The sequence below is a fragment of the Oryctolagus cuniculus genome, chromosome 4 (genome assembly GCF_051225735.1).
Source record: "Oryctolagus cuniculus isolate XC-2025 breed Fujian yellow rabbit chromosome 4, ASM5122573v1, whole genome shotgun sequence".
NCBI lineage: Eukaryota > Metazoa > Chordata > Mammalia > Lagomorpha > Leporidae > Oryctolagus > Oryctolagus cuniculus.
In genome coordinates this window covers 159011-178481 of record NC_142870.1, presented here as the reverse complement: position 1 = coordinate 178481, position 19471 = coordinate 159011, and the positions used below count along the sequence as shown (strand labels likewise).

At 47.8% G+C, this 19471-nt stretch overlaps 1 protein-coding gene across 6 annotated transcripts in view; it reads left to right on the top strand.

Moving 5' to 3' along the window:
- The window catches only part of PRMT2 (protein arginine methyltransferase 2), a 29019-nt gene extending 28149 nt beyond the window's left edge, over positions 1-870 (top strand). For all 6 annotated transcript variants that reach the window (XR_011387658.2, XR_011387659.2, XM_070071717.2 and 3 more), the window contains one exon: positions 263-870. Coding sequence is in view for 4 of the 6 variants with exons in the window: in XM_070071717.2 (XP_069927818.2) it covers positions 263-295 (33 nt within the window). In the remaining 2 variants the exon portion in view is untranslated. The remainder of the gene's footprint in view (positions 1-262) is intronic.
- Positions 871-19471: the final 18601 nt, after the last annotated feature.

The following is a 19471-nucleotide window of genomic DNA, read 5'->3' as shown; positions in this document are numbered from 1 at the left end:
CTGGTGGCTCTTCTGGCGGCAGTGGACATGGGTGTGTGGTGAGAGACTAGCGGGCCGTGTTCCAGATGTGAAGCAGTGTAGGGAGCACCCTTTGTTTCTTAATACCTGTTTTGTGCTTTATTTTGTGATAAATTTATGTTAAAAGTTTAAATGTTTGTCAGAAAGAATTCTGTACCCAAATAATGTTAAATTACTAGGAAACACTGCGTGTTAACCAAGCCGAGGTGACTTCTTACTTGCTTGGCTGTTTTCTGTTTTTCAGGTTGGAGAGAAAGTCTTTCCAATCTGGAGATGACACAGTGTTCTTCTGGGAAGCAGGGTGCGTGTCTTGAGGGATGAACACACACGAATCAAGATGCACCTGGATGCTGCCCATGGTCCTGTGCAGTCCCTGGATGTGTGCCCCGCCTGACCCCTTCCCGCCTGGCAGGTGACGTCAGGGCCCTTCAGAAACGTGGCTGGGCCCCACGCCACTCACTGCCCAGTGGCTGCCCTGTAGAATAGGCTGTTTCCAGGTGTTCCCCATGGGTGCCTACAGTGCCACTCCATGGGTAGGTCGTGGCTCAGTGTTCCCCAGCTTGGTCTAGTTCTGAACTCCTAGGACGCACACGCATCAGCTTGTGTACCCCAGTGCCAGTGGCGTTCACACATCATGTGTTAGTGTTATCCTTGCTGCCGTCGGCCCAGCCACTCCACTTGTGGGATGTGGGATTGCATGGAGCTGTGTGGGTGGTGTGCTCAGCGTCGGTGCTGCAGGTGGGGATGCATGCGTTGGGCCTCTGCATGGGATGGTACAGTGTGCAGATGTCTTACAGATAAATTATGTGTTGGCACATAGTACATGCTCAATAAATATTTTTAATGAACTAATATTATGTATCCTATACCCCTGCATGTGTATCACTCTTCACACGCTTGGGGTTGTTCTCTATGCATTGCTCTTAACCTTTCTCAGTATTGTGAAGAAATTTCCATGTCAGTAGATAGATATCTGCAGTTGTTGTTTTCTGGATTTTTTTTAGTAAAATTTTTCTGAAATATACAGTATATACTAACAACTCCACTAGTCTTGAGTTTATAGACAGGTGGAATTTCAGCATAGCCTGCACCCAGGCCACGACAAGTCCATGGACCAGAGTGCCCCAGACGCCCCTTCCACTCTATTCTCTCAGGAGCAGTACCCTGACGGGCAGCATGGTGGGCTACCTTTGCCTGGTTTGGGACATGTGTATTCCTTTGTGAAGAATGTTGTGTTTGTGAGGTTCATGCCTGAGCTGTGGGCAGGGTAGCTTGATTTCACTTCATGCAGTGTGACCATAACTTATCTGTCTTACTCCTCTGTGGGTGGACAGCTGGATTTTTCCCAATATTTAGCCATCAGAGTGAGTGAGCATGTGAGCATTTCGGTTTATGTCTTTTGGTGCACATATGTACACGTTTCTTGGGGCTGTGAACTGTCCTGGATACCATCAGATTTTCAAAGTCAGGGAGTCATGTCCCTCCCAGCCACAGTGAGAGTTCCGCATCCTTTGCAATAACCAGTACCGTGTTTCCCATCTGACCTGTCCTGTGGCCATCTGGATTTAATATGTTTTTTTCCCCCCAAGACTAATGTGGTTTAATTTATTCACTGGTCATTTGATTATCTTATTTTCTGAAGTGCTTATTCAAGTCACTTGCCCACTTTATTATTAGGGTTGTTTATCTCTAGTTGATTTTGTAGATGTTCTTGATATAATCTAGCTAGGAGTCTTTTGTCAGAGGAATACTTTTGCAAATATCTTCTCCCATTCTGTGGCTTGTTTCTCACTGTCTTGGATATTGAAGGTGGACTGGACACTGAGGAGTCAGATGTCAAACCCAGAGATCATGTTTAATTTTTATTTATTTATTTTTAATGATTTATATATCTGAAAGAGTTACAATGAGAGAGTGAAAGAGATCTCCCATCCACTGGTTCATTCCCCAAATGGTTGTAATGTCCAGGGATGGACCAGGCTGAAACTAGCCGCCTGGAACTCCAACCAGGTCTCCCATATAGGTAGCTGGGGCACAAGCACTTGGGTCATCATCTGCTTCCCCAGGTGCATTAACAGGGAGCTGTAACACGACTTGGTGCTCATACGGGATGCTAGTAACTTAGGTGGCAGTATAACTGCTGTGCCACAATGTGGGCCCTGGAGATTATGATTTAAATGGAGAGAAGTGACAGCACGAGAGGATATGAGATTTGTTGCTTTTGAATTTGGACTTAGGTGGACTGGGAAGAGTTTCCCTGGGCTGGTCTTATGACTTGAGGTTCTTGTTGGCAATGATGATGCAAGAGCAGAGACGGTGCTCATGGGGCCCCATCTGCCCTGCCCAGGCTGTTGAGACAGGAGCCCCATGCTCCAGGGTGATGGCCACTGCCTCCTCTGCCAGAGCAGGAGCCAGGCCAGGTGCACGGTGGCTCCCTGGACTCTGGTCGCCATCCTTGAAGAGGGGCTACTGAAATATTCCCACATACGTGGACAGAGGTGTCACCACCTGTCTAGGTTTAAAATGTACCTTTTATCCTCAGAATATGTGTAAACATTTACAAGTCTATGCAACAAATGCATTCTACATGATAGTAAGTCTTAATTAGATAAAAATAGATGCAAGATTAGGACATTCGGAAGTAGCTGTGTATAAAAGGGAAATAGAAATAGAAGGTTCAGGCTTAAAAAAAAAACAAAAAACAAAAAGAGGTTGGCACTGTGGTGTAGTGGGTGCCAGCATCCCATATGGGTGCCGCTTCATGTCTTGGCTGCTCCATTTCTGACCCAGCTCCATGCTACTGTTCCTGGGAAAGTGGCTGAAGATGGCCCAGGTGCTATGTCCCCTGCACCTATGGAGGAGACCTGGAAGAAACTCCTGGCTCCTGACTTTGGATTAGCCCAGCTCTGGTTGCAGTCATTTGGGGAGTAAACCAGCAGATGGAAGATTTCTCTGTCTGTCTCTCTCTCTGTAATTCTTCCCTTCAAATAAATAAATGTTTTAAAAAAGAAATAAAAGACTCAAGAAGACCTTAAGTCTTTATCTCAAGCTCATTCTCAACACAGAGACAACCTATACCAACAAAGATATAAACAAAACAGGAATCCTTGGAGAAGGAGGAGAATTTGATTTCCTGAATTACCACACATCACTGGGTTCAAGTGCCAAGTTTTCAACAGAAAAGAAAAAAAAAATAGAAAGAAAAAGAAAAGAATGGTATTCAAAGGAAAGAATAAACTTTCAGAAACTGTCTTGGGAAACATCTAGTCACAGATCTACTAGGTGAAGACTTTTAAATAACTGTCTTAAAGATGCTCAGAGAACTAAATAAATATATAGAGAAAGTAAAGAAAATTATGTATGAACAAAGTGATAATGTCAATAAGGAGACAGAGTCCAGCAAGAAATTCTAGAGATGAAAATATAACTGAAGTGAAAAATTCACTGGAGATATTTAAATGCAGAGCTCAGTGGGGAAACAGAATGAGCTGTCTTGAAGAGAGGACAATGAAAATTACTGAGTCTAAAGAACAGAAAGAAAACAAAGAAAAGGAACAAATACTAAGGGACCCATTGAATGCTGTCAAAGGGATCATACATATACAGTGTAGACTGAATGCTGTCAAAGGGATCATACAGGCACAGTGTAGAAGTTACAGAAAGGGAAGGGAAGTGGGGACATAGAGAATACTTGAAGAAATAATGGTCAGACCTCCCGCCCCAAATTTAATGAAAGACATGAACACAAACATTAGCGGCTCATTGAATTCTAGTTATGATAAACTCCAAGAGACTCACACTGAATCAAATTATTGAAAGCCAAAGATAGAAAAATTTGGAAGCAACAAAACAGTGAGTCATCACATGCAAGTTATCTTCAATAAGATTATCAGCAGATTTCTCATCAGGAACCAGTGAGCTGATATATTCAAAGTGCTGAAAGAAAAAGCAACCTAACAATCAAGAATCCTCCGTCCAGCAAAAATTGGCCTACAAAAGTGAGGGGGAAAATTAAGACAATCTCAGGTGCAGAAGATTGAGGAAATTTGTTACTGCTAGCCGTGCCTTGCAAGAACTGCTAAAGGGACTCCTTCAGTTTAAAATTAATGGACATTAGACAGTAACTTCAAGCCATATTAAGATCTTAGTAAAGGTAATACATTATAAGTTATAAAAGCTAATGTAACTGATGTATAACCCTATAATCTTTTTACATAATTTAAAGTAATAATGCATAAAATGTTTATCCGTGTTTTTGGACATGTATATAGATACAATTTTGCAACAGCAATAACTGAGAGGGGTGGGGATGGAGATGTTAAAAGCAAAGATTGTTAGAACTTTATGATATTAAAATTAATCCCTGTGGTAACCACAAAGGTAGTGGTTAAAGAATAATGCACAGAAGGAAATGAGAAAAGAATCTGTTTCACTACAAAAGAGCAACAAATCACAAAAGAACACAGTAACTAAGGAAATGAGGAACAAAATGCTGAATCAAATGCAGAAAGAAGAAAATTACAGCAGTCATCCTTATCAATAATTTACAAGTAAATGAGTTAAATTCTCCAATTAGATGATGGAGATTGGCAAATTTTATGAAAAAAGAAAATGACCCAACTATGTGCTGTCCACAACAGGTAAGTGGCAAGTGAAAGTAGAGTCAAAGATATTCCATGCAAAGAGCAACCAAAGTAGAGCACAGTAGATATTCTAACATCAGGAGAAAAAGACTTTAAATCAACAAAGGTTACAAGTGGATGGTGCTGTGGTGTAGTGCAGTGTGGGCATCCCAAATGGACGCCTGTTCAAGTCCCGGCTCCAATCCAGCTTCCAATCCAGCTCTCTGCTATGGCCTGGGTAAGTAGTAAAGGATGGCAGTAAAGTCCTTGGGCCCCTGTACCTGCTTGGGAGATCTGGAAGAAGCTCCAGGCTCCTGGCTTTGGATTAACCCAGCCCCAGCCTTTGCAGCCATTTGGGGAGTGAACCAGCACATAGGAGTCCTCTCTCTCTCTCTTGCTCTCGCTCTCTCTCTTTCAAATAAATAAAGGATAGACAAACAAGATTGAGGATAAATAGAAACAGAGGACTTGAGCACCACAATAAACAAATTAGGTCTAATAGACACATACAGAATGCTCTAACCAACAACGACAGAAATAGTATACTGATGCTGAAGAAAGAAAGAAAAATAATTGAAAAAAACGTGAACAGATCCTAAGGGACCCATGGGATACAATCACAGGGGCCAACATGAACGTTGTAGGAGTTCCAGACATGAGATAAAAGTACATAGAGAATAGTTGCAGAAATAATGATCAAAAACTCCTCCAAAGATAATGAAAGGCACAAATATAAATATTCAGGAAGCTCAGAGAACTCCAAGTATGATAAAAATCAAAAGAATAATTCACACTGAGTCACTGCCGAAAGCACAAGATACAGAATTATAAAAGCAGCAAGGGAGAGTGGCTCATCACATAAAAAGGATCCTCAATAAGATTATCAGCAGATAATCAAGTGTACAAGGGACCTTTTCTAGGCTAGACCATCTGTTAAATCACAAATTAAGCTTTAACATATTTTAAAAACAGATATCACAAAACATCTTGGACCACAGTGGCATGAAATTAGAAATCAACAAGGAAAACTGAAAATTTTACAAACATCTGGAAACTATGCAACATTCTTAAGCAACCAATGGCTCAAAGAATATTAGAAAAAAAATACTTAGAGAAGAATAAAAATGAAAATACACCATACCCAAAACTTACAAAATATAACAGAATCAATGCAAAAGGGGAAATTCCTGGCTGCAAACACATTAAAAACAAGAAAGATCTCAATCAACAGCCTAACTTTACAACTTAGGTGACTAGAAAAAGAGGAAACTGAAGCCAGAGCCAGCAGAAGGAAGGAAATAAGAAAAATTAGAACAAACAGAGAATAGAAAAGCAACAGGGAAAAGGTTGGTTCTTTGAAAAGATCAACAAAACTGACAAACCAGCTAGAAGGATTAAAATAAAAAATTAGGGAAGACTCAGATTACTGAAATCAGGAATGAAAGTGGAGATATTACTGTTGATTCTGACTTTAAAGATGGTTCAACATATGAAAATTAATGTCATACACCACATTAACAGAATGAAGGAAAAAACATTCATCTTTTTTTTTTTTTTTGAAATTCTATTTATTTGTTTGAAAGGAAGAGTTACAGAGAGGCAGAGGGAGAGAGAGAGAGGTCTTCCATCTGCTGGTTCACTCCCAAGATGGCTACAATGGCTGGAACTGAGCCAATCTGAAGTCAGGAGCCAGGAGCTCCTTCCGGGTCTCCCACGAGAGTGTAGGGGCCCAAGGACGTGGGCCATCTTCTACTGCTTTCCCAGGCCATAGCAGAGAGCTGGATCGGAAGTGGAGCAGCCAGGACTTGAACCAGCATCCATATGGGATGCCAGCACTGCAGGCGGTGGCTTTACCTGCAACGCCACAGTCCCGGTCTCCTCAATGACATTATTTTCAGAAATAGAAAAACCCATCCTAAAATTCCTGTGGAACCTTAAGGAACCCTGAATAGCCAAGGCAGTGCAGGGAAAGAACAAAGTGTCTGATTTTAGCACTTACTATAAAGCTACACTAACCATAAACAGTGTGGTGTTAGCATACAGATAGACATACAGACTAACATAACATAATGGAGATCCAAGAAATAGACCTCACATATGGTGAAATTACTTTTTTTTTTTTTTTTTTTTTTTTGACAGGCAGAGTGGACAGTGAGAGAGAGAGACAGAGAGAGAAAGGTCTTCCTTTTGCCGTTGGTTCACCCTCCAATGGCCGCCGCTGCAGCCGGCGCACCGCGCTGATCCTGGCAGGAGCCAGGAGCCAGGTGCTTTTCCTGGTCTCCCATGGGGTGCAGGGCCCAAGCACCTGGGCCATCCTCCACTGCACTCCCTGGCCATAGCAGAGAGCTGGCCTGGAAGAGGGGCAACCGGGACAGAATCCGGCGCCCCAACCGGGACTAGAACCCGGTGTGCCGGCGCCGCTAGGTGGAGGATTAGCCTATTGAGCCACGGCGCCGGCTCGGTGAAATTACTTTTGATAAGGGTTTCCCAGGGGGAAACGATAGTCTGAACAAATGGTGTTACAGAAACTGGACATCCACATATACATCATATACAAAAACTAACTAAATGATTCAAAGACTTAAGTGTAGCACCTAGAACTATAAAACTTCTAGAAGAAAATGTAGGACTAAAGTTCACAACATTTGATTTGACAACAGTTTCTTGGAGAAGACACCACAGGAATTGACAGTGAAAGGAACAAATTTAACTTCCTGAAAATTAAGTACATTAATGGATACAAGGAATCTCATACAATGGAAGAAAATATTTGCAAATCCTCTATTAGGTATAAGATTAATATTCTGAATATGAGGGTTTTCAAAAAGTTTGTGGAAAGTGAGATTAAAATATAAGTTTATTTTATTACAAATATTTTGAAATCCATGCATTTCATTTTCATAATATGCATTTCCATGAACTTTTTGAAGACCCTTTGTATACAGACAACTCCTTAAACTCAACAATAACTTGATACAAAAAATGGGCAAAGAATTGAATAAACATTTCTCCACAGAAGACATAAAAATGATGAATAAGCACATGAAGAGATGTGCAATATCTCTAACAACCAGAGAAATGCAAATGAAATCTACAGAACAATAATGAAATATTGCCTCATACCTGTTAAGTTAGCTGCAATAAGAAACAGGGCAAAACAAAAATAGAAAGTAACAGGTATTGGTGAGGATGTGGAGAAATTGGAGCCCTGGTGCACTGGTGTTGGGAATGTAAAATGGTGTATCCAATGTAGAAATCAGTTTAGCCATTTTTCAAAATAAAAATAGGTTTTCTTATGATCCAGCAACTCTACTTCTGGGTCTGTTTTCAAAAGAAAGGAAATCATGGTCTAAAGAAATGTGTACACACAGGCGCCTAGTAACAATATTCAACCCTAGTGGCTGGTGTGTGCATACAATACAGCATCATTTAGCCTTTTTATTTTTAAAGATTTATTTTATTTATTTGAAAGGCAGAGTAAGAGAGGGGAGACAGGCAGAGAAAGAGAGAGACAGAGAATCTTCCATCTGCTGGTTCATTCCCCAAATGCCCTCAACAGCCAGGGTTTGGCCAGGCTGAAGCCAGGAACCAGGAGTTCTTCCAGGTTTCTCACGTGGGTGCAGGGACCCAAGCACCTGGACCATCCCCTGCTGCTTTCCCAGGAACATTAACAGGGAGCTGGATTGAAAATGGAGCAGCCAAAACTCAAACTGGTGCCTGTGTGGGAGGCTGGCACTGCAGATGGAGGCTTATCCTGCTACACCACAGTGCCAGCCCCCATTATTCAGCCTATTTTTTTTTTAATTTTAAAGATTTTATTTATTTATTTATTTGTAAGAGTAAGAGTTACAGAAAGAGAGAGGGAGAGACAGAGAGAAAGAGATCTTCCATCAGCTGGTTCACTCCTCAGATAGCCACAATGGCTGGAGTTTGGCCGATTTGAAGCCAGGAGCTTCCTCCGGATCTCCCACGTGGGTGCAGGGGTCCAAGCATCTGGGCCATCTTCCACTGCTCTCCCAGGCCTTAAGCAGAGAACTGGATCTGAAGAGGAGCAGCCAGGACACGAACCTGTGCCCAGATGGATGCCGGCGCCACAGGTGGAGGACTAGCTTACTACACCACTGCACTGGACCACATTCGGCCTTCTTTATAAAAGGAATTTGTGGTGGGCACTGTGGTGCAGCAGGTTAAGCTGCCACTTGGGATGCCCACATCCCATATTGGAGTACCTGAGTCCTGGCTATTCTGTTTCTGGTCCAGCTCCCTGGTGATGTGCTTGGGAAGCAGTGGAGGGTGATGACCAAGTAATTAAGTTCCTGCCGCCCATGCGGGAGACTCCAGTGGAGTTTCTGGCTCCTGGCTTCAGCCTCACTCAGCCCCAACTGTTGCACCATTTTGGGATTAAGCCAGAGGACAGAAGATCTCTATCTCTGTCTCTCTGTCTCTCTCTCTCTCTGCCTTTCAAATAAATAAATAAATCTTAAAAAAAAAAAAAAAAGAAGAAACTTCTGACACGGATAAATCTTGAGGACATTATGCCAAGTAAAATAAGCCAGTCACAAAAAAGACATATATCGTGTGGTTCCACTTTCATGAGGTCCTTGAAGAATCAAATCCTAGAGAATGAAAGCACATGGTGACTGCCAGGACTGCAGGCTGGGGGGAAGGGCATGTCTCAGCTTTGCCAGGTGAAGTGAGTCCCGGAGATACATGGTCGTGTTAGTTGGGGCCCTCCAGAGAAACAGAGCCAGTGGGTTTATGGTGAGGAATTGGATCACCAGTCATGGGGGCCAGGATGTCCATCATCCTCCTTCTGCAAGTTGGAGACCCGGATAAGCTGGGTGGGATTCAGCCCAGGTCAGAACGCCAGGCAACCAGGGGTGCCCACAGTGTAAGTTCGAGCCTGAGGGCCGTGGAAGGTGAGTGGAAAGCAGGCGGGAAGCAAGATGGGTGGATTCCTTGTTCCTCTGCCTTCTGTTCTACACAGGCTCTCAACAGCTGGGTGATGCCCATCCCCTCTGGGGAAGGCTGTCTGCTTACAGAGCTCACTGACTCGTGCTGGTCTTGCCTGGAAACACCTCACTGAGGTTCCATCTGGGCACCCCAGTCCAGCCGGGCGACACTCAGAATTCACCACCACACCCACTGAGATGGTTCACAATCATGTGGGTGTACTTAGTGCCACTGGGCCACACACCTCAACATGGGTAAGATGGCCAGTTTCCTTTTGTGTATTTTACCACAATAAAATTGGACAGAAGTGTGGGGAGCAATCCGGACTGGACTGAGTTACTGGAATTGAGACTTATTCTATGCATCTGCTCTCCCACAATATGGCGCTGGGAGAGAAGTAAACAGCTTCCGCACAGCTGCCTCCAGTTCAACTAATAAACTGTAGGACTTGCTCCTGATGGGAGGAGAGCAGCGTACTCGGCGTGTGGGCAGCCGAGTTAGGATTGGCGGAGGAGGACTATAAAGGAGGAGAGAGACGGTATGCACGAGGGAACATCTAAGGGGAACATCTAGCTGAAGGAACACCTGTGCAGCCCCGAGAAAGCCGGCCGGCAGTGTGCCGCTCCCCTGCGGAAGTGGGGAATGTGGCCAGGGGGAACTGCCCTTCCACGGAGGTGGAAGGGATAGTAGCCAACCCGGGAAGAACCAGCAGCAAACCCGGGGAGGGCCGAGCAGACGAAAGAACAGCGCAGGGTCCTGTGTCGTTCCTCCACGAAGAGGGGGAGCGACATAATGGTGCCGTGACTCGGATATGAAGCCTAGGCAGGGTTTAGTGTCGTTCCCCCATGAAGACGGGGAGCGACAAGAAGTTTATGTTAAGTACTTAAAATTGTGGAGCTATACACTGAAAATAGTTAAAGTGATAAGTTTTATGTTCTGTTCCTTTTATCACAATAAAAATTCATCTATAAGAAAAGAAGAAAGGTCTCAACTTGATGATGTCGTTTTCACCTGAAGAAACTTCAAGAACAGATCAAACTCACAGTCAGAAGAAAACTCACACCAAAGGAGAAATCAGTTCTCAGCTCCAGCAGGTGGGCTTGAGAAAATGACAGAACGACGGACGAAAACTAAGCGCGAGCTGGTTCCTCCTTACAACCAACCCCTCTCCAGCCACGAGTGGGAACAGGGGTTCACTGCTCCGAGTCCTGCCTCTGGCATCCTCTTGCTGTGACAAGAGCCTGGCAGGCCCCCTCGGCCCCCTCAGTCCCTGCCCAGGGGATGAGTTGGGAGTCAAAGTACAGATGTGGGGCTGGTGTTACGGCGTCGCAGTAAAGCCGCCACCTCCTGCGGTGCCAGCATCCCAGAAGGGTGCCCGCTTGTGTCCCGGTGGCTCCACTCCCAATCCACTGCTAATGTGCCTTAGAAAAGTAGAAGATGGCCCAAGTGTTTGGGCCCCTGCCATCCACATGGGAGACCTGGATGAAGCTCTTGGCTCCTGGCTTTGGCCTAGCTGTTGCCATCACCTGGGGAGTGAGTGAATGGAGTGCTTTCTCTCTCTCTCTCAAAATGAATAAATAATCTCTTTTTTAAAAAATTATTTAAAAAACAGAGTTATAGGGGCCAGTGCCGTGGCTCACTAGGTTAATCCTCTGCCTGAGGCACCAGCATCCCATATGGGCGCCGGGTTCTAGTCCCGGCTGCCCCTCTTCCAGTCCAGCTCTCTGCTGTGGCCCAAAAGGGCAGTGGAAGATGGCCCAAGTGTTTGGGCTCCTGCACCCGCATGGAAGACCAGGAAGAAGCACCTGGCTCCTGGCTTCAGATCGGCACAGCACCAGCCGTAGCGGCCATTTGGGGAGTCTCTCTCTCTCACTGTCTATAACTCTACCTGTCAAATAAAAAAATAAATAAAAAATAAAAATCAGAGTTATAGAGAAATAGAGGGAGGGATGAGGTCTTCCATCTGCTGGTTCACTCCCCAGATGGCTGCAATGGCAGGAGCCAGGAGCTTCATTCAGGTCTCCCACGTGGGTGCAGGGGCCATGGAAGTGGGCTGTTCTCCACTGCTTTCCCAGGAGCATTAGCAGGGACCTGGATCAAGTGGAATAGCTAGGACTTGAATCGGCACCCATATGAGATGTTAGCATTGCAGGCAGCAGCTTAACCCATTAAGCCACAGTGCAGGCCCCATAAGTAGATACTTTTTTAAAAAAAGAAAAAAGTACAGATGTAACTTTGTACTCACCGCTCATCTTTGTAAGCACCAGCGGCCCCTATGCTTACCTGGATTTGTTGTTTTCAATGACTGATTTCGAAACACCAACAAGAAATGTTTGTGGTGGCCTGGGCTCTGCACGCCCCACTCTTGGCCCCTTGCTTCTTGCCTTCTTCCTTAGGGGGCGATGCCATCAGGAACTGCAGGTTCTCAGGACAGATTTTGATGAAAGAGGAAGCGGTTTCCTCTGGGCAAGCCTTGGAGGGCTGTCTCGGCAGGTTCTTGTGACGGCTGGAGTGAGTGTGTGAGAGTGTGGTGAGAACACAGGAATGTCGGTGTGGCTGTGTGCACATACAAGTGTGAACTGGCTCCTCCTGGGCAGGCCGGTTCCAGGCTTCAGTCTGCAGTCCACAAAAAGTGGTGTTTCTTGTACATTTCTAATATTCTTTAGTCATGATGTCTTTAAAAACCAAATCTGCAGTGAACGTCTCAGATCATAACCCAGGAAATGGGAGAAGCCAGCTCTTGTCCTGGGGACCTCAGGCAGAGGCGCTGCTGCCATCCATGGCTCTGGGGGCTGCTTGCTGGCCCCAGTCAGTGCAGGGCTAGGGCAGCCCCCTCTTCCCTGCCCCTGGGGAGTGTTTCTGTGCCACTGAGTCCTTTACATCCTCAAGTTGACAGCTGGAGCGTCAGACCCCAGAGGCCACAGAGCAATCTCAATATTGTGACAGGAAGGCTTCGTCGAGATGCACTTGACTGGCTCTCTACACACACAGACGCGCCTCCAGGGGCCCTGGGGGGTCCAGACGGTGCACTCCAGGCCTCTTGCTCTGGAATTCAGCTGTCAACCGCATCAACGGCCTTTTTGCACAGCAGGGAGTCTGCTAATGCATGTGCAGCCAGAGAGCTTGGTTAAAATCCCAGACAGCATGGCCACTGCAGCCACCATCATCCCTCTGCAGGGCAACCAAGAGCAACTTCCTCAAAGTGTCGGCGGCAGCGACAGCAGGTTTCCTGCCTCCACACCTTGGTTCCGGCAGAGTCCACTGGGCAGGGGTATCTCCATCCCTTGACCACTTCCCCCCATCATGAGGCCTTGGGCCCAGGGTGGGGGACCTGTAACTCCACACTTAACATACGTCTGAGCCCTGAGAGTGGGCTGGGTCTTCCTTGCCAGAGTTGCCCTCCACACAGCACCAAGCGCAAACTCCCTTCCTCACAGCAGGACAGATGGACAGTGCTGAGGGACAGAGTCCTAGCCAGATGACGTCTACTGGAGGCTTTGTCCATTGTTGGGGAGCTGGGGCCCCACAGGCTACCTCCTTTAGGTAGAGAGGTCACCTTCCCACTGCACGACCCCTGTGAAGTCAGCGGGAGTCGGGGCTTCTCTGCCTGACGGGAGTGGATCCTGACCTGGACTGGAGATGCAGCCTGGAGGTCTGGCAGGTCATGGTCCAGCTTTGCGTAAAATTGCAGCTGTCATCCTGCACCATGGCCACTGCTGGCTTGAGAGCTGCTGGGACCCATAAGTGCTTCTGGGACTGAGCCCTTCTGGAAGTTCTGCAGGGAACTGAGGATGCCCAGTGATGATGGCCCAGCTCCTCACCAGGAGCAGGTTGGGGAGGGATGGGGGCTGGGGGGTGCGGAACACTCACTTCCTCCCTGCGACTCCTCCCAGAAAGGAGGCACAGCTTCTTCTGCCCTCATAGAAGCCTCACATCCTCACCTCCTCCTCCTCACTTCCTCCTCACCCCCTCACCCCCTCACCTCCTCCTCCTCCTCACCTCCTCTTCCTCACCTCTTCCTCCTCACCTCCTCAATCTCCTCACCTCGTCCTCACTGCCTCCTCTTCCCTCACAGCCTCTTCCACCCTCAAATTCCTCCTCCTCCTCACCTCCTCCTACTCACAACTGCCTCCTCCCTCAGACCCTCTTCCTGCTTCATGGCCTGCTCCTCCATTGACTCTTTATGGGTTGTGGCAGGACTGAAGCTGTAGTCTCTGATGCGGTGTCCCTGCCTGAGAAAGGTTACCCTCTGCATGTGCCTTGGTGAGGTTGAGCGGTGGAGCTGCTCTGAGGAGCTCAGGCCTACACACTTCCAGAACAAGTGTGTCCCCATCTGGTGGGCCTGTCTCTCAGGACCCTCGTCCTGGAGACCCAAAGTCCAGTGGTAGGGGCTCTTCTGCCCCAGGGTTCATTTTCTCCCTATGAAATAAGTGTGTCCCAGGGTACTTAGGCTCTCCCCAGCCTGAGGCCGATACCTGGGCATTGACCAGAGGCTGGTGGGAGCCCAGGGGGGAGGGGCTGGACCCAGCATGCACCTTGGACCCTGCCACAGGGCCCTTTGAGGAGCAGACGTGGAGCCTCCTGGAGGAGGGAACTGACCAGGTGCCTCTGCCTTCTGGTTCCTACTGGAGCACACGGAGTCTGCCGACAGTGGCCCTAAAGGCCAGCCTCCAGGATGGCCAGAAGCACACAGATGTCTTGCTTGGTCATCAGCCCTCTGTCCACCCCCAGCACTTGTGCCCCGATGGGGAGGGTCTGGGTCCTTGGCAAGCCCATCATGGGCAGAGTGTGGCCAAGGCCCTGAGGAGGGCTTTTATCCTTCCCCTTGCTGTAGGCAAAGAACAAGTTCATTACTGAGGGAGGATGGAGGCCTGTGGGCAGCCACCCCCTCCCGGGTGAGGGCAGGTATGGGGACTGGTGTGTGGGAGGGGAGGCAGACGAGGCCACCAGACTCTGTCCAGTGAAGACTGGAGCAACTAGGCACAAACTGCCTGAGGCTGCCCTTCCCCCTTCTGAGGCTGTAAGGACAGCACTGATGTCTGCCTGCCGGTCTCTGCGGTCCCTGTGATGACCCAGTGTTTGGAAAAGCCCACTGGGGATTGCCACTGTGTCCTTGTGTCCAGCCATGTGACCAGCACTGCATGAGTTTTTTTTTTTTTTTTTTTTTTTTTTTTTTTTTTTTTTGACAGGCAGAGTGGACAGTGAGAGAGAGAGACAGAGAGAAAGGTCTTCCTTTTGCCGTTGGTTCACCCTCCAATGGCCGCCGCGGCCAGCGCGCTGTGGCCGGCGCACCGCACTGATCCGATGGCAGGAGCCAGGAGCCAGGTGCTTTTCCTGGTCTCCCATGGGGTGCAGGGCCCAAGCACCTGGGCCATCCTCCACTGCACTCCCTGGCCACAGCAGAGGGCTGGCCTGGAAGAAGGGCAACCGGGACAGAATCCGGTGCCCCGACCGGAACTAGAACCTGGTGTGCCGGCGCCGCTAGGCGGAGGATTAGCCTAGTGAGCCGCGGCGCCGGCCCTGCATGAGTTTTTGTGATCATGACAACTCAGGTGACAAGATGCAGCTCTCTGATTTCGCAGGAAATGAGCAAATCACAAGGTGGAACCAGTGCTAAGGCCACGTGGTCCCTGGACTTGATGCAGGGCACAAACCCCAGAGGCTGGCCCTGAGGGGAGATTGGGAGGCTGTGAGACAGTGCAGTGCATCAGAGAACGTGCCTGGAGCGGTTTGCTGCAGGCTGAATGTCAAGTGGGCTTATTGGTACTTAATGTGTACATTTATTTACTTATATTAGAATATATTCCTTACATGGTAAATTGTGAGGTTTATTCCTTAGAAATTGGCTACATGTTATTCATGCAAGAAATACTGGCCCTGGGGCAGGTACCTGGCCTAGTGGTTAAGATGCTCACATCTCTCAACAGAATGCCTACGTTCAAGTCCTGGTTCTGGCTCCTGACTCCAGATTCCAGCCAGTTCACACCCTGGGAAGCAGCAGTGATGCCTCAAGTCCCTCCTGCTTACGTGGGAGAGCTGGCTGGAGTTCCTGGCTCCAATTATGGTTTGGCCCAGACTTGCCCTTTGCAAACATTTGGGAAGTGAATTGATCGATGGGGCTTGCTCTTTCTCTATATGCGTCTTTGTTTCTCTCTGCCTCCCAAATAAACAGAAATTTAAAAACTATGACACTGTGATGCGATGCCTGTCAGCTTTGCAGTCTGGTGGATATTCATCAGGAGCTGCCACACTTTGCTGTGAAAACCAATACCCCGCCCCCACCAGGCTCAGAGGACATTTCCTTGTGTGTGAGGGCACTGCCCCTCCCCTTCCACATCACAGGTGTGTGGTTCAAGTACATGGAAGTGCTCAGGCATCTGCAAGGCAAGAGACGTGCTGAGTTCATCCTTTGGCCAAGCCCCTGGCTGGAAGCAGGCCCGTCATACGCATGGTGTGGAGACTCACGAGCCTGAGTCACATCACTCCTCATTCACAGGTTAATGAATGGAGCTTGAACTGGTTAGAGGCTTCTCCAAGGTCACCCAGCTCTGGTCAGGCACCAGACAGACCACATGCTGTGACAGGCACTGGAGTGACAGATGGTGACTGGGCCGTGTTAATAGTGAGTGTCCTGTGGGCTGGAAAAGGGGTGGGGATGGGCAGCCATTGGTGGACTTCCTCACCACCTCTGCATTCTCCCTAATGTACAACCCTCGTTCGAGCTGTTCCGCTCCACTGCACAGACCCAGAGGGCCGTGAGTAATGCTGCAGGAGCTGAGGCCTCTGTAAAAGTGATGTCTCTCCGAGATGACTGGCCACAGTCGCAGGAGCCGCAGGTGTGGCTGCGCAGTGAGTCTCTGTATTAAAAAACCAAATGGAATTTCACTCTCAAAGGGACTCTGCATAGATCCACAGAGAAGTGGATTAAATGGTGGTGATGATGATGGTGACAGTGATACTGATGATGACCGCTACCACTTATTGCTTTTTGGGGCCAGACTCTGAGACCTCTTGAAGCAGGTATTATTACTGCCAATTTTACAGATGAGGAAATGTGTTATAAGCTAAAAAATAAAAAAAAATGCAGGGTGAGTGAATTTCTACCCAGAACAAATGCATTTTTAAAAATTTTCTAGTTTTTTATCTTTTTTTTTTTTTTTGACAAGCAGAGTTAGACAGTGAGAGAGAGAGACAGAGAGAAAAGTCTTCCTTTTCCATTGGTTCACCCCCAAATGGCCACTACGGCCGGTGCTGCTGTGGCCAGCGTATTGCACCTATCCGAAGCCAGGAGCCAGGTGCTTCCTCCTGGTCTCCCATGCAGGTGCAGGGCCCAAGGACCTGGGCCATCCTCCACTGCACTCCCAGGCCACAGCAGAGAGCTGGACTGAAGAGGAGCAACTGGGACAGAATCCGGCGCCCCAAACGGGACTAGAACCTGGGGTGCCGGCGTTGCAGGCGGAGGATTAGCCAAGCGAGCTACCAGGGCCAGAGTTGTGGTGTAGCAGGCTAAGCTGCCGCCTGCAGTGCCAATATTCCATATGGACTCTGGTTCAAATCCTGGCTGTTCCACTTCCAATCCAGCTCCCCCTGTTAGTGTGCCTGGGAAAGCAGGGGAGGACTGTCCAAATGCTTGGGTTCCTACACCTACATGGGAGACCCGGAAAAAGCTCCTGGCTTCCACCTAGCCCAGCTCTGACTGTTGCTGCCATTTGGGGAGTGAACCAGTGGATGGGAGACCCTTCTCTCTCTCCCTCCCTCTCTGTATTGTGCCTTTCAAATAAATACAATAAATCTTTTTTTTAAAAAATAGATATTTACTTATTTATGAGCGAGAGAAAAAGATCTTTCATCTACTGGTTCATTCCCTAAATGGCCATAACAGCAGATCTGGGCCAGGCTGAAGCCAGGAGCCAGGAACTCTATCTGGGTCTTCCACATATCTGGGTCTCTGGGTGGCAGAGACCCAAGTACTTGGGCCATCTTCTGCTGCCTTCCAAGTTGCATTAGCAGGAAGCTTTATTTGAAGCAGAGTAGCTGGGACTCCAGCCAGCACTCCAATACGGGATGTCAGCATTGCAAGCTGTGGATGAATTCACTGTGCTACAACACCAACCCCTGCATTTGTTTTAATGTACTGGGATAAAATCAATATTAAAGGACTTCTACTAAAATAAATACACAGAAAAACACAGCCACAATCCACAATAATTTAGTCTCTTTTCCATCCGAAAACAAAAGTACATCCCTAAAATTCATCAAGTTAAGTCTGAACACAGAAGACACAATATGGCAGCAAATAGCCTCAGCATTATAAATATTATTTTTGGTAACTTGATGTTCTGTGGCGCCTTTTGCATATATTGGAAGTAGAAATTTGTTTAAAATTGCTCACTAAAATATCTTTTAAAAGTAATGTCTTTTGGGAGCCAGCACTGTGGCTCGCTTGGTTAACCCTCCGCCAGCGGCTCCAGCATCCCATGTGGGTGCCAATTCTAGTCCTGGCTGCTCCTCTTCCAGTCCAGCTCTCTACTGTGGCCAGGGAGGGCAGAGGAGGATGGCCCAAGTGCTTGGACTCCTGCACCCGCATGGGAGACCGGGAGGAAGCACCTGGCTCCTGGCTTCAGATCAGCACATTTCTGGCCGTAGCGGCCATTTGGGGGGGTGAACCAATGGAAGGAGGACCTTTTTCTCTGTCTCTCTCTCTGTCTATACCTCTACCTGTCAAATAATAATAATAAAAAAGTAATGTCTTTTTCAACTTCTCCAGAGAAATAGTGTGTATGTGCATATGTGTACGCACATTTGTGAGCTTGTTGTGTGTGTGCTGTGGTCTGGTTGTTTCTCCCTTCCAAAACTCATGTTAGGCTTAATCTACAAGGTCTTATTTTAATGGTATTGGAGGTGGATCCTTGGGAGGAAGTAGCACTAGATGAGGGAATGAGGGTAGGTCCCTGGTGATTGCATTCATGACTTTATAAGAAGTGGAAGAGACACAAGGTGGTGAGCTAGCCCTGTTTCACCCTGTGACACCCTATACCACCTTAGCACTCTGCAGAGGTACCACCAGCAAGAAGGGTCCATACAGATGTGGCTGCCTGATCTTGGATGTGCAAACCCTCAGAACTGTGAGCTCAATGAATCTTTATTCCTTATAGATTAATATGTGGTAATCAGTTACAACAAGCAAAACAGAGGGGGAGTGGACTTAGTTTAAGGGTTTGGTTCTTACATTTGTAGAGGCTGGGAAGTCCAAATTCTTCAGGGTAAGCCTGGAACCTGCTAGCAGAATTCTGGCATTGGGGTGGGGATGGTCACAAAGCTGGGGACAGTACTGAAGCCTGCCTGGGGAACAGGGGCCATGGGGAGAGGTGGGCAGCGCCAAACTCAGGCAAGACACTGCAGACAGAGCTGAAGCACCTGAAAGCAGTTCTGGTGGACATCACACATGCAGAGTGGGACTGCCAGCAAGATCCAGCCTATGTTTTTATTTTTTATTTTTGACAGGCAGAGTGGACAGTGAGTGAGAGAGACAGAGAGAAAGGTCTTCCTTCGCCGTTGGTTCACCCTCCAATGGCCGCCATGCCAGCACGCTGCAGCCGGCGCACCGCGCTGATCCGATGGCAGGAGCCAGGTGCTTTTCCTGGTCTCCCATGGGGTGCAGGGCCCAAGCACCTGGGCCATCCTCCACTGCACTCCCTGGCCACAGCAGAGAGCTGGCCTGGAAGAGGGGCAACCGGGACAGAATCTGGCACCCCGACCGGGACTAGAACCCAGTGTGCCGACGCCGCAAGGCGAAGGATTGGCCTAGTGAGCCGCGGCGCCAGCCCAGCCTATGTTTTTAAAAGACTCCTCTGGCTACAGGGCGGTGAATCAACCAT